Source organism: Dromiciops gliroides, chromosome 3 (genome assembly GCF_019393635.1).
Source record: "Dromiciops gliroides isolate mDroGli1 chromosome 3, mDroGli1.pri, whole genome shotgun sequence".
NCBI classification, from domain to species: Eukaryota; Metazoa; Chordata; class Mammalia; order Microbiotheria; family Microbiotheriidae; genus Dromiciops; species Dromiciops gliroides.
Window position 1 is genome coordinate 446,997,766 of NC_057863.1, and position 13,910 is coordinate 447,011,675.

At 38.9% G+C, this 13,910-nt stretch overlaps 1 protein-coding gene across 2 annotated transcripts in view; it reads left to right on the plus strand.

The window, feature by feature from the left end:
* STK39 (serine/threonine kinase 39) overlaps positions 1-6,950 on the plus strand; it is a 323,317-nt gene extending 316,367 nt beyond the window's left edge. For both annotated transcript variants that reach the window (XM_043998694.1, XM_043998695.1), the window contains exon 18: positions 5,564-6,950. In XM_043998694.1, the coding sequence (XP_043854629.1) occupies positions 5,564-5,638 (75 nt within the window). In that variant the 3' untranslated portion in view covers positions 5,639-6,950. The remainder of the gene's footprint in view (positions 1-5,563) is intronic.
* The last annotated feature ends 6,960 nt before the right edge of the window (positions 6,951-13,910 follow it).

Genomic DNA, 13,910 nt, shown 5'->3' on the forward strand with positions numbered 1-13,910 from the left:
AAAATGAGAAATTAAAGATGGGAAAACTCATTAGCACCTCTGTGTACCCTCAGGGATTAATACTAGTTAGTAACCTATTAGAAAAGATCCTTCAGGCCCTTCAAGCCCTAAAATTATGCAGTTTTATAGTTTATTTTCTAACTTGCCTGCAATTTTTAAAGTCAGTAGATCATTCATTTGAGATATTTCTAGGCAAAGAGAACTAAAAGCCAACATTTCAATAGGAGAAACAATCTGATGGAGCTGGGATTTGAACCCACTATAATATTTATAAGTTGGATGATCTTGGGAAAGTCACTTAAATTAGTTAAGTGAGCCATAGTTTTCTTATCCTTAAAATGGGAATGATAATACTTGCACTACCTACTTCACAAAGTTAAGAAAGCATTTTGTCAAACTTAAAGCTCCACATAAAAGTGAATTGATATTATAAACATCCTTTTGTTCATCTTAGGAATTATATTAGAATTTTATATGTCAAAATATTCCATCTTCAGAATACTTTTCCCTCTAAAAATTATTCCATACTTAATTTATAACTAATTAACATACTTCCTTAGCCTGAAATAGGAGATTCAGTTTCAGTTCTAGCCTTATCCTTGTTTGACTTTTTCAATGACCAGACAAGTAACAGTCAGTCTTCAAATTGTCCTACTGTGAAATGGGAATTATCAGCACCCATCTCTCTCTACTTTCTTAAAGACATCTAAAATACGTGCCTTTGAGTAGAAATTATGAAGTCCTTTTCAGGGAAGACAGTATAACCTAAGCCCGGGTACACTTTACAGGCTTGCTTTTTTTCTGTATCTTTAGCAAATTCTTTTGTAAAATTTCTCTAAATGATACTCAGCCACCTAGCACAATTAGTGAAGCCAGTGTAGAAGACTGCTTGTCTTGATAAGACAGCCATGTAAAGGACCAATCTTCTTCAAACATTTTGGACTACGATCTACAGCTTGTGATTGAAAGCTGCCTGTACAAAAGACCAGTGTTTTAACAGAGAACAATCTCCAGCTTTCTTGGACTGTTCTGGTCAGATGGTCTAGAAATACTGCTCATATTCTTATTCACTCTCTTGCAATATTGTTGCCATCCATTAGTTAACATGGGTTCAGATTAATTTCATTTGTAACTTTCCCCATGTTCCTAACCACTCAGCTGTATTGGTCCCTTTTTCTAGGGGAGAGCCTTAAGAGATGCTATCACATGATGCTTCTCCTTCTCTACTAGCCCCCCTCCCCCAAGAGCCTGAATACTTCACAGCCTAATAGTAAATGCAGTAAATGTAATTGGTCATTTTATCCCAATGACAGTTAAAGCTGTTAAATGAAATTAAGCCCAGAAGTGAACTGGTCACAACACTCAGTTTTCCTTCTAGCTGTGGCTTAAAATAATGATAGGTTTCTGCTTTTATTGTGATTGTCAGCCAATGTGAGATCCTCTCACCAGACCAGTTTGACCTGACTTTCTGTAGGATATGAATGTCCTGATAAAACTGCAGTTTCAAATGGCATTTTATTAGGTCCATTAATGTGGTATTTTGTCAGTATTGCCCCTCAAAAGCCTTGTGCTACTTTTGATCCTGTTCTTTTAAAAAACTTTTCCAAATTGTTTTAACGCTTAATTTTATCTTGTTATTTGTTTTTGAAGGACACTTTTCAAGGTTCTGGCAACTTTTTGAATGTGTGATATCTTAAAATGAGTGCTGGTAGATCACTTAGTTTCTATTCACTTCACTATCTGCTGTCAAATAGTTATTAAAAGTTATAGCACAGACATACATATTTTTGTGTTTATATAGAGCATATGCATACATATGCATATGTGTGAGTCTATTTAAGTAGTTAGTATAGGAAAAAAAGGAACTAAAAGGATAGAAATTAAGAGCCATAGTTTATCTCTGTTTAATCCATTAGACAAAATATTCAAAGAAGTCCGATACTTGTAGTTTGTGGAGCTAGGAGTAGTAAGGACCAAAAACTTTCCTGCTTCATTTTTCCCAAGCAGGATGTCATCGGGGAGGGTCTTTCTGCTGAAGTAAAATGTGTGTAGCCCAGTATCATTTTATTGGCTTATTTTGCATATCTTTTCTAAATACAAATTTATTTTTGAGTCATTTTTATTCTACTCTTCATACCTCTCTCCAAAGTATAGTATTCTGAAAAACATCCTATTTACTGTTTTTATCATTGGAAATAAGTATATTTAATTGACTCTTGAAGGCAGAACACAGAATAGGGTGCATGTTAATGAATGTCTGATTATGTGTGTTTGACCTGCACCATAGCTTTTCTTCTGAAAGGTAGGATAAAATTTTAGGCACTAAAGACTGGAATAGAAATTGCAGAGATAGTACAGTAACTTACAGGAAAACTAAATCACCAGGTTTACATGTTGTGTTTGCAAAAGAGGGAAGGAGGTTCCCAGGAAAATAAGGAGAGTAGAATTTGAAGTACTAATATAGATCAGAAGAAGCTAGTTTTGTTGGACCTGAGAGAAACAATGTGTGGGAGTTACCAAGTAGGCAGGGTGGTGGAGGGAAACCACTTCCTCACTGTCCAAAGAATAGAAAGGGCCATGGTTGGTTCTCTCTGCTGGAGGGATCCACACTGAGGCTGGAGAACCACTTGTCAGGTACATCATAGAGGGGATTCTTTTGTATATAGGTTGGACAAGATAGTTTCTGAGGTCTTTTCCACCTCTCAAACTGTATGTCTTTGAACTACAAAAGACATTAGTTAGACATCATCTTGAAGAGCAGTGTTCTCCCAAGAGGCAATCCTGGGCTTTCTGGGGCCTGAAATGCTTTGGGGCCCTGATGACAGGGTTTCAGGCCTCACCCTGAAAAATGATGCATAAGAGGAGATCTGATAACACCATCACAGACTGGGACGCAGTTTCATTTCCCATAAAACGCCATCTATTGGATGGTACAGGCCTCTGAATCCAGATGTGAAGTTTTGTGAAACTGGCTGGCGGAGTGGGGAGTAGGGGTCTTCTTCCTCCACCAAGGCCACAGAGACTCACTTTTTCTTCTTCATATTCCATAGTGGGTGCATTAGAAATGTGATTTAAGCAGTACTAGAAAAGTGTGGTACAGCACACACAGCACACACCTTTTTAAACACTTACTATGTGCCCACGAACTGTGGCCCAGTACTTTAATAACCTATTTCTTGATCTCACAACACCCATGGGAGGTAGGTGCTATTATTATCTCTATTTTACACATGGGGAAACTAAGACCAGCAGCTTTCAAGGGACTTTCCCAAGGTGACACATTAAGTGTCTGAGGCTGGATTTGAACTCACATCTTCAGGACTTGAAGCCCAGCCTTCTATCCATTGAACTACCCAACTGCCCTATTCATTTCTGATCTCCCTGATTCACCCTTATAGTACCTAAAATCCTGCCCGCTAGAGATATATTTGTATTCACAGTCCTAACTGTTCTCTTTAAAAATAAATAGTTCTGGGGCGGCTAGGTGGCGCAGTGGATAAAGCACCGGCCCTGGAGTCAGGAGTTCCTGAGTTCAAATCCAGCCTCAGACACTTGACACTTACTAGCTGTGTGACCCTGGGCAAATCACTTAACCCCATTGCCCCATAAAAAAACAAAAAACAAACAAACGAAAAATAATAAGTTCTAGAAAGTTGAGGAGCTGGAAGCCTTCTGTGAGGACTCTAAGGGTTATGTATCTAATTCACCCGCTGTGACCATTGGTTTTAACACCTTATTAAAGGCTTATCAGTCCATTGAGTCTTCCACAGGCAAAGAATTTGTCTTCTATTTCTAGCTTGATTTCCTCATTCTTGATGTATTAGCCTGAAGTCCAACATGGTGAAGTCATTTGTTGTCATTTTAACATTTTATGACCATCACCACCATGTTGTCAAACATTTCTTGAAATCTCATTATAGAAATTCCGTGATAAAAATTAATAGTTCCTTACCCCATTCCACTCTGTCTTCTAGTATGCCTGAGGATTTCCTATTATAATAATTATAAGGGTGGGGGGAGGGTAGAATTTAGAGTTAGGTAAGGGAAAAAAGTATAATAAAATGAAAAGAGAGGTGAAGAAAATGCTGATTGCATTTCAAAACATTTTTTCCAATTATGGCCATAGATTTGTGCTGAATTGTCTACATGTACTAATATCATCTCCTTGGCAATTAAGACCACGCAATTGGAAAATGCTGCTAAGGTTGTTTAGAGGTGCCTTGTGTGGCATATGGCCCACACAAGGATTGAAGAGCAAGACATACAGAATGGAATAGGGGCTCTTTGGATCAGAACACTGAAAAATATGAAGAGAATAGCAAGGAAATATGCTGACCACCTCATCGTGAACTTGAACCGTGTCACCTCCAAGCATATTTCTAACTCCTGTCCTTCCTTAGTTGTTTTAAATATGTTCTATAAAGTCATACCAGTATTTCTCAGATCGTAGAAATATAAGGTTATAGAGAAAATGTAAAATACAATGAATAATACTGTTCAGATCAGATTAGACTTCTTAAAATAATTTTTAAAATATTTTACTTAGACATTCTAGAATAGCTAGGTAGCTTGTCTTGAAGGAACATGGATTTACCCACTTACAGATACTGTTTAATGGACCGACTTGATACACTATCTTTTTGTATTGTTCTAAACATCCATACCAACTGATGCTAAGTAGGTTAATTGTGATGAATTGGAAGGAAATTTAAAGGGCTCATTTCCATGGGAGACTAATTGTTGTGACAGTAGTTTAGCAGGAGGTTTGCCAAGAAAAGGGTCATATAGTGTTATTGACGTTTAATTCACCATTCCCCCACTATTTATCAGTTCTCTCCTGCTCTCAACCCCATTTCTTGAACTGGTATAGTGTCCAGATTTGATTTATGCATTCAACAGCATGATGGGAGAAGCTTAGAAAAGGTGATCAACATACTGTCTGTAGAATAAATTTGAGGGGAAAAAAATTGAGGACATTTAGAAATGAGTCAGTGAGAATATTGGGGTCCCATAGTTTGACAACTCCCATAGATTTTTGAAGAAAGAAAATAACATTGTGTTTGACATGAGTATATATAGCCAATTTTAGGCTATATATACCTCCTAAGAGATTCTAAGAAGAAATTATAGGAGATTTTTCAGGATAAAGCATTCAAGTATTTAAATATTAGCTATTTCAGTTAAAGATCATTAGTTTTTACACTGGTCCTTTCTCAAGATTAGCTAATTGTTGTTGGGAAAACATTATACTTGAGGGAAAGATTAGTTGGAGCCCTTCCATTCATTTTTGCACTTTTCCATTTTTAATTAACATTTAAGCTAAAAGCATCTTTTAAATACCAATCTTATCCAATAAATGAGATTACTGATAAACTGCACACCAGTGACATGAGGCCACTTGCCTTATTTGTAAGCTGAATCACATGCCATGTAACAAATCTCTTCCCTACCACTTTACTGGACCCTCTAGACCATGCTTAGCTGAGCATTCAAGTGTGCAGTTATGACACTTAAAAAGAAAACCACAACAAACCCTTATTGAAAGTTTTCCTCCTCTTTTCAGGCTTCTGGCTGTGATGGAACTGAGATCCCTGATGAGGTGAAGCTGATCGGCTTCGCTCAGTTGAGTGTCAGCTGATGCCTGTGGCTTGATGTCATCCTCAGCCCCCCAGTCCACCCTCATCCCCAGCAAAATCAGAAGATTGTGAAGAGACCTGCTTAGATGAGAAGGGGGGAAAGAATTAAACACAACAGAACCCCAACACCAATACCACCACCACCACCACCACCCCTCACCAAGTTCTGCATCATGCTCCAGCAATTCACATCAGAATCAGCAAACCCCACAGCTGCACAATTGCTGCTAACTTGTCCAAAAGCTATTCAATGTTCTGAGCAACCAATTTGGATCTCCCTTAACTGAAACCAATCTGGAAATGCACTCAGGTGGCCCTATTTATTGGTAATAAAAGGAATTTTCTATCAGAAACGTATTTCTTCTTTCATTGTAAAATTTCTGTGATAATACTTTAATTGTACATCTGACAATACTGCCTCTTTTATGTTGTATTTAGAAATTAATATACTTATAAAAATTAAGATTTATTAGCCAAACTTGAATTCTAGTTTTAAAACTGACTGTGAATTTTATTTTTCATATATTTATGCTTTACACATCTTACCTATAAGGAAAACAATGGTTTGATTATGTGCTACTTGCAGTTAATCTCCTGTTATTTAAAGAAAAAAAAAGTTTCAGGTATATCTTTGGAGTATTTGTAACTTCTAGTTTTTGAAATGACCTAATTAGGAATTAGGAAGCGTATTATGTTGGTTTGTTTGTCTATAAACCAATCCACAATCTGATTGTCTTTAGGGAGTGGGAGGTGCCTTGCAGACATTAATCTTAAGAATGTGCCTGAGATGGCTTTATTCTAGAATAGTCTCAGTTCTAGGAGTTTCATATGCATCCGGTCGAATACATTTGTTTGGCTTAAGTTTTGCTTTCCTGGGGCTTCTACAAGCTAGAATACTATATGATGTTGCCATCAAACTAGACTGCTAACTAACTCTACCCATCTCTGATTTGGCTTCTCCTTAAGCGATAGAACTTGCTTCTAAAAAGATGAAAAACTTGAAAAACAAAAAGGAAAAAAACAAACAAGAATCTGAGCTTTACTTGAAATTCTGCAGAATACCAAGATGGAGAGAAAATAATAGAAAGGGCTTTGTGCAATGACTAAAAGGTAAATTGCTGTTAGGTTCCAAGAATAAATGTTTTTTGGCCCCCAACTAGCCCTCTGCTTAACTTGTGACATATCTAGATATATATTACGGAACTAGTGAAACCGTAGGAATTTTCAAAATTGGAGTATTCCGTCAGGAGGTAGACTTCTTGACACACACATGAGTCTTTCCTAGCTAACCCTAATATGGAAGCTCTTCAAAATGTACTTAAAAAAGCAATATATTACTAAGGAAAAAGTTATTTATATTTGCCATTGTCATAATTGTTATGGTGTTCTAGAGCCATTTGCATACAACTTAATGTAATTTCATTCCATTCTATGTTTACACAACAATTACTCAAAGATGACTGCAAAGGTAAAAGGAGAATAAAAGTGTATTGCACAAAGAGGGTGTTTTGGGGTCTTCATTCTTTTAGATGTTTTTTCTGCATTGTTGCCCTCATGTTGCCTAACATATTCAGTACTTCAGGCCTTTCTGTGGGAAAAATCGGTGTGGGAACTTCTTCCACCAATATAAATTGCCATTCTCCTCTGAATTTATTTCTAGGGCTAAAAATTCCCATCAGTCCATGGGAAGGAACCTAGTGATGAATCTCTCTGAACTTAGCTAAAATAGTAGTAATAATAATAATAGCTAAACATTTATATAGTGTTTACTGTGTGCCAGGCCCTATACTAAGCACTTTTACTATTCTCTCATTTGATCCTCACAACAATCCTGGGATCAGGTGCTATATTATCCGTATTTTACAGATGAGGAACTGAGGCAAACAGAAGTTAAGTGACTGCCCAAGGTCACAACAAATTCTTACACGTCTGAGAGTGGATTTGAACTTGGGTCTTCCTGAACTCTGGCCTAGTGCACTGTCCATGGTGCCAACCCAGTTATCCTCTAGCGCTCAGACAATAAGTGAAGAATTCATTATAAGACCGCAATTGAAACCTTTCAACTTTGTTAGGGGGACCTGCCAAAATTTACACTCCATAGGCCCACCCTTGAGAGAGCCTAAGTCACTGCCAAACCACAATAAGATACTAGAATTAGATTTTGCCAGAAAGAGATTTGGGACCTGAGTGGGGGCGTTTTAAGACCTCTCTCCAACCCTCCAAAAAGATGCCTTGGAAAAAAATAACAATCAGTAGGCATTCCTGAGGGAGAAAAGGACATTTGGACAGAAAGGCCATATTTGCAGATTACTTCAAATGAGTTGGGAAAGACAGAAATGCATACTGCAATCAGACAGATGATTCTCTGAATTACAATCACAGAATTGTGGAGTGTGAGGGGAGAATAAAGATTGTTTGTCTGCCATCGCCTTCATATTACAGAACAGGAACCTGAGGCCCAGAGAAGAAACAAGACTTGCCTCACAGGAGTTGGAGTCAGAGCTGCCGCTGTGTGCAATTCCCAACTTAGTGACCTAAGCAAGTCGTTTAAATCTCTTAGGTCTCAGTTTCCTTATCTGGTAAAATACTAATTCTAACAGACAAGATGAGCTTAAAGCCTCTTCCAACTCTAATCTGTGGTCATACGATACACTTGACAACTAGATAACAATGTTCGGACACACCATGTGGCTGACACCTAGCACACAAGACCCCTTGTGCTGCATCACACTGGATTAACAGTGTCTGTGCTGGAGAGGTGACAGTGGTTAGTTGCAGTGTAGTGTTGGACGGCACTCTTAAGGCTCTGGCCTTCACTAACACAGAGGACGTACTACCACACATTTAATGAGAGTACCATATGTAAATAGTCCTTAAGCATAGGTAGTTCAGTATATGTATTGACTAGCCCATTATGGGCAGAAATCTATGTCGAGAGCTGTATGGAAGTATGGAAGAAATAGAAAAGGTGGGTTTCCTAGCTGTAGGAAGCTTTAGGTCTTGTAAAGATACACTAAATGACAACACAGGGCATTGTGAGTCTATATAATATGATAGAATTGCTATGGGATGCAGACAAAAGGTGTGATTGAAATTATGTGGGATTAATTAGCTGTCTCACTTTGATGCTTCTTTTACTCTATTTTTAACTGACCTAGAATCTGGAAAAGTCGGCAAGGAACCAATGTGAACCTAGAAACTGGGAGGTAGGAGTGTGGGTGTAGGGCTGGGGAACAGTGGTGAGAAGTTCGGCCAAGCCGACTGCCCAAGCTATGGAGGGCAGCATCGAAAGGAGGCTCTGGAGTCTGCGGACATTGAGTTCAAACCCTAATCCCTACTACCTGAAGTGTTTTTAGTAATTTCCTGTACCTCATTTTCTCATCAGTAAAATGATGAGATTGAATTGGGTGAACTCTGTCATATCTCCCAGCTCTAGATTTATGGTCCTCTTTGGAGAACAGGGATTTAGGAACATTTGAAGAGGTAGCTTATACAGCACAAGAGCTTACAACAGGTCACCCTGCTTAAGCAATGGGGTTATACATACATACAAGCAAGCAAGACAGTCCCTACACTGAGAAAACTTCTATTCTGATAGAGAAAAGACCACATAAAGAAGAGCTGGAAGAGGAGGGGAGGGTTGAATGATTTGGGAAATAGAAAGTATAATGGAGGCCTGGGTTCAAGTAACCACTTGTCCTCACAGTTAAAATAAACATCATAATTTAAGTAAATGAAAGGAAATCTTATATTTCACTTCTGTCTTCACAATAGCAAAGTAACAAGTTGACTCAAAGGACATCAAAATGTTAAAGACAGAACCAGTGGGTCCACTAGACGCAAGGCTAAAAGAGGCTTCGATCCTGGTTTTGTCACTAACTTGCCTGATCTTGAACAAATCGACTATAGGGTCACTGGGGCCTCGGTTTTCCTCATCTGTAAAATGAGGTGATTGGAATTGATGTTTTTCTATGTTCTGGCTTTCTTTGACTCCTGTCTAGAATTCTTTTCCCAGATTTGGAATGATTGCATTTAGTGCTTCATGCTGCCTTTGCACCTTCCCCCCTCCATTATTGATGTTATCTCCTCTCTCCTCCATCCTCATCTTCATATTCTATCTACCCTTATCTCAGGATGCTCTCTAAAATCTATTTCAACTAAAAGATTCTGTGATTTTAAGTGTGGAATAGAAGAAAGAAAATAGTTACTTGACTAAACTTTTCAATTTAGTCTAAAAAGTCATTGTTAACTCAGGTAGAGGCATCACGGTATCCTTCCCATCTCTCCTCAGTTCAAAAGCTGTAGCCTGTTAGCTACCTGATTGTAAGTTTCTAGCATTATCATGTCTGCATGTTTCTTTGTAAATATGACATTTTTGTACTTACCTGCAGAGCCTGTGTCCCGCCTATCATGATTCACCATTCAACTGTAAGCTCTATAAGGGCAAAGCCTTCCTCAAATAAAATTAAGCAATCACACGGGGTCTTGTACAGAGTTTTATATCCCATGAATACACCCAGAGCCACAATTAGCATTCTTGTCTAAACCAAGAAAGACGAAACTCAATTCCTCAAACAGGGAAGTATTTGTCAGTGTCCCAGGGCACAGGCTGCTGGAGAGATAGAAGAAGGGCTGGGGGCGGGGGGGGGGGGGGGGGAAGGAGGAGGTCTGGGTAGGAGTTTTACCTGAAGGAGAAGGCCCTCGTCCATTATGTAGCTTTCTTTTTATTTATTTATTTTTTTGGTGAGGCAATTGGGGGTTAAGTGACTTGCCCAAGGTCACACAGCTAGAAAGGTCAAGTGTCTGAGGCCAGATTTGAACTCAGGTCCTCTTGAATCCAGACTCAGTGCTCTATCCCCTGTACTACCTAGCTGCCCCTAGCTTTCTATTTTAATCAAATTCTTGTTAATTGGTTGCTTAGCTTACCTGTGTATGTGCTGCTGAAGGACTGTAAGCACCTTCAACCCTCACTAAATTTCACCATTTGAAAAAAAAGCCTACTTGCCCCATCCTAGTTAAGGCTCTGGGACAGTAACACATAGGCAGATTTCAGGAGAAACAATTGTTTCATGTGTTCCTTGGGTACAGTCAAATCACAAAGGAACTGCAACCGAAGCCAAGCAGAATGACAGAAAACCCAGACGTGCCAGGTATAATCCACTTCGGCATTTCCCATCTTCCACAGCCTTTAAAAGCCACAGATTGTGTTTAATGCCCTCACAGGCTCCAAAGGACTCGGTGTCACTAGAGTCAATTGCTCTAAACGAGCTTGATGTGATTGGATGACAAGGCTGGTTTAATCAGAAGATTGCTGAGAAGATCAGTCTGGACTGGGAAATAAAGAAGCATCCAAAATTGCTGCTGATCTTCAAGGCAGGAAAAAAAAAAGCTAGGGTTGAATTGTCAGCAGGGCTGCTACAAAAATCAATCTGTTCTTTTTCAGCTTCTACTCTACAGAATAGAAGGAAGGACTTTTTTTTTCCTCTTGCCCCAATGACCAAGTCACCAATAGTTCCCTCACTTAGCGCTGTCAGAATGAAGGAACTATAGGAGTATAAAATCCTCATTGTTTCCAAGTTTATGTAGCCAGTGAAGGATGCAGTCCTAGGCTTTAGACCTCTCTGTAGCGTCCGCTTCCTGGGCACCTACTGAACAATTTGATATTTTGCTACTAAACTGCCTCTAATGAAAAATCCATCTACACATTCCTAAGTATAGATCCTCTTCTCTCTAACAACAGTTCCCTAGGCCTAGGGGGGGATCCACCATATTTCTTTCCAGCCTAATGCTCCATATCACCAAGTCCAGATCTCTCTTGTCCCAACAAGAATAGCATGTTCTATCTCCAAACACCCTATTGCCATTTTAGGATTTAGTCCCGTGGCCTTTCTAGAGTTCACTGGTCCATTCTGCAATTCTAAGCTTACTTTCAGATGAACGAGAAACCTTAATGTATTAACCAATTTGTCTCCACCTGCATGATTTTTGTCAAACGGGGGTTTGGTTAGATAACCTTTGAGGTCCCTTGCAACCAGAAGTTCCATGGTTTTGCATTAGGGACACTGAGGATGTGAAGTATTTGTGGCCAATATTCATTAGGTGTAACTGATCTCAAGAGATTATTTCCAGTGACAATTAGAATAAATTCAGGGGTACACACGGAAGACATTTGATTGGTTATTTGTGTTTGAATAGATGGATAAAATTGACCTTTAAACCTTGAGCTGGGTAGGAATACTTATTGGAAGATGCGATGGCACTTACAAAGCATTAGCAAGAGCAGCAACTTCTCACATTCTGCCTACCCAGGCCACCCAGCCTCTGTTGAAGTCTTTAGAGAACCTTGAGGTTTCACAGTCACATTAGTGCTCTTGAGTTTGCAACAATGCCAAACAGTTAAGGTGGTCATATTATATGAAACCCCAAAGTAGTTTGTACTCCCATTATTGATAGGGCAATTGAATTGTTTTTTCCCCTAAATCTATCCCTGCTTTCAATAGGGAGACATTTCATAAAGCACCTACTATGTGCAAGTATTTTGCTAATTAACTGGAGATTCAAAATGAAAAATCCCTTGCTCTGAAGAAGTTTAAATTTTATGAAGTTGATGAATTTAGTTCTGTGCTTGTTGAATTAAGGTTGTGGTGGGACATCCAGTTCCTCTACTTATAAATAGAAATACCACACAACCTTAAGGTCCAGTTAACAATTAGAGGTTTTATAAAGACCTCAGGGGAAAGATTAGAGCTGGAAATAAAGATGTGGGAATCATTTGCATTGAGATTAAGAATTGATCCATGGAAGTAGATGAGAGGATCAAGAAATCAATCATTCAGTGAACATTTATCATCACTTACCATAGCCAGGCACTGGACTAGGCATGAAGCATTCAAAAGAAAATGAAAAGAAACGATCCTTGCTTTCAAGGAGACAAGTGCATAATTATCAGGGGGAGACAAACACATAAGTAGTTGTATACAATACATAAAAAATAAATACAACGGTGGGGCGGCTAGGTGCGCAGTGGATAAAGCAGCGGCCCTGGATTCAGGAGTACCGGAGTGCAAATCCAGCCTCAGACACTTGACACTTACTAGCTGTGTGACCCTGGGCAAGTCACTTAACCCCCATTGCCCTGCAAAAAAACAAAAACAAAAAATAATACACGGTAATTGAAGGTAGAGGAGAGAAAGCACTAGCACCTGTGGCTTGGGGTTAGGGATGGGGAATGTCAGAAAAAGGCTCCTGTACAGTAGAAATCAATACAGGAGTTCGAGTACTGATAGAAAATAGGAATACCAAGAGATGGAGGAGGGAAAGAATATGTAAAGAGTTGTTGTTGTCATCATATCTCTCTGACTCTTCATGACCCATTTAGGGTTTCCTTGACAAAGACACTGGAGTGTTTGCCTTTTCTTTCTCCAGCTCATTTTACAGATGAGGAAACTGAGGCAAACAGAATTAAGTGACTTGTCCAGGGTCACACAGCTAGTAGTACCTGAGGCCACATTTGAATTCATGAAGATGAGTCTCCCAATTCCAAGCCCAGTGCTCTATCTACTGTGCAACCTAGCCAAGGGGTAGGTACCTAGTTATTGACATATTGCTTCTCCCATTCAAATGTGAACTCCTTAAGGGCGGGAATTGTGCCCTTTTTTGTGTTGTGTCTTCATCACTTAGTCCAGTGCCTGGCACATGGTACTCACTGAATGAATATATTTGCTTTCTGACTGACAAGGTGGAAGCAATGTGTCAATTTCTCTTTTTATAAGATTAGCAGTTAGTTAATAAGAGGAAACGTTCTTAGGCATCAGGAAAAGAAAATGAAACAGGATGAGACTGAAGGTTATAGAGAGAAGGGATGATGGAATTGATAAAGGTGAGAGCATCCTTCCCAGATGAACTGGGAAAAAATGGGATGAAGGAAGAAGCAGATCTTAGAATGCATGAATGACTTGTTTCAGATTCTGTTGTCCACTGCCTCTTCCTATAATATAAATTTAGAGGTTATGTTCAACCTTCCATTTAATTCTTAGCATATAAAATCTCATAATTTATGAAGGCTCCTATAGTGAAGGTATCTCCATCTTCACTCCCCTTCACTATTTGAATTTTTATTTCACCCTCATCACACCATGAAATTCCACTAATTGAAGATTCTGTTAGATTACCAAGCAACTCTTCTTTAAAAATTAAAATGCCTCCAAGAGGTCTATGGGGCTATCAATCATTCATACATTAGTACGAATTAACTCAGAGTAGGTTTTTCTCTCT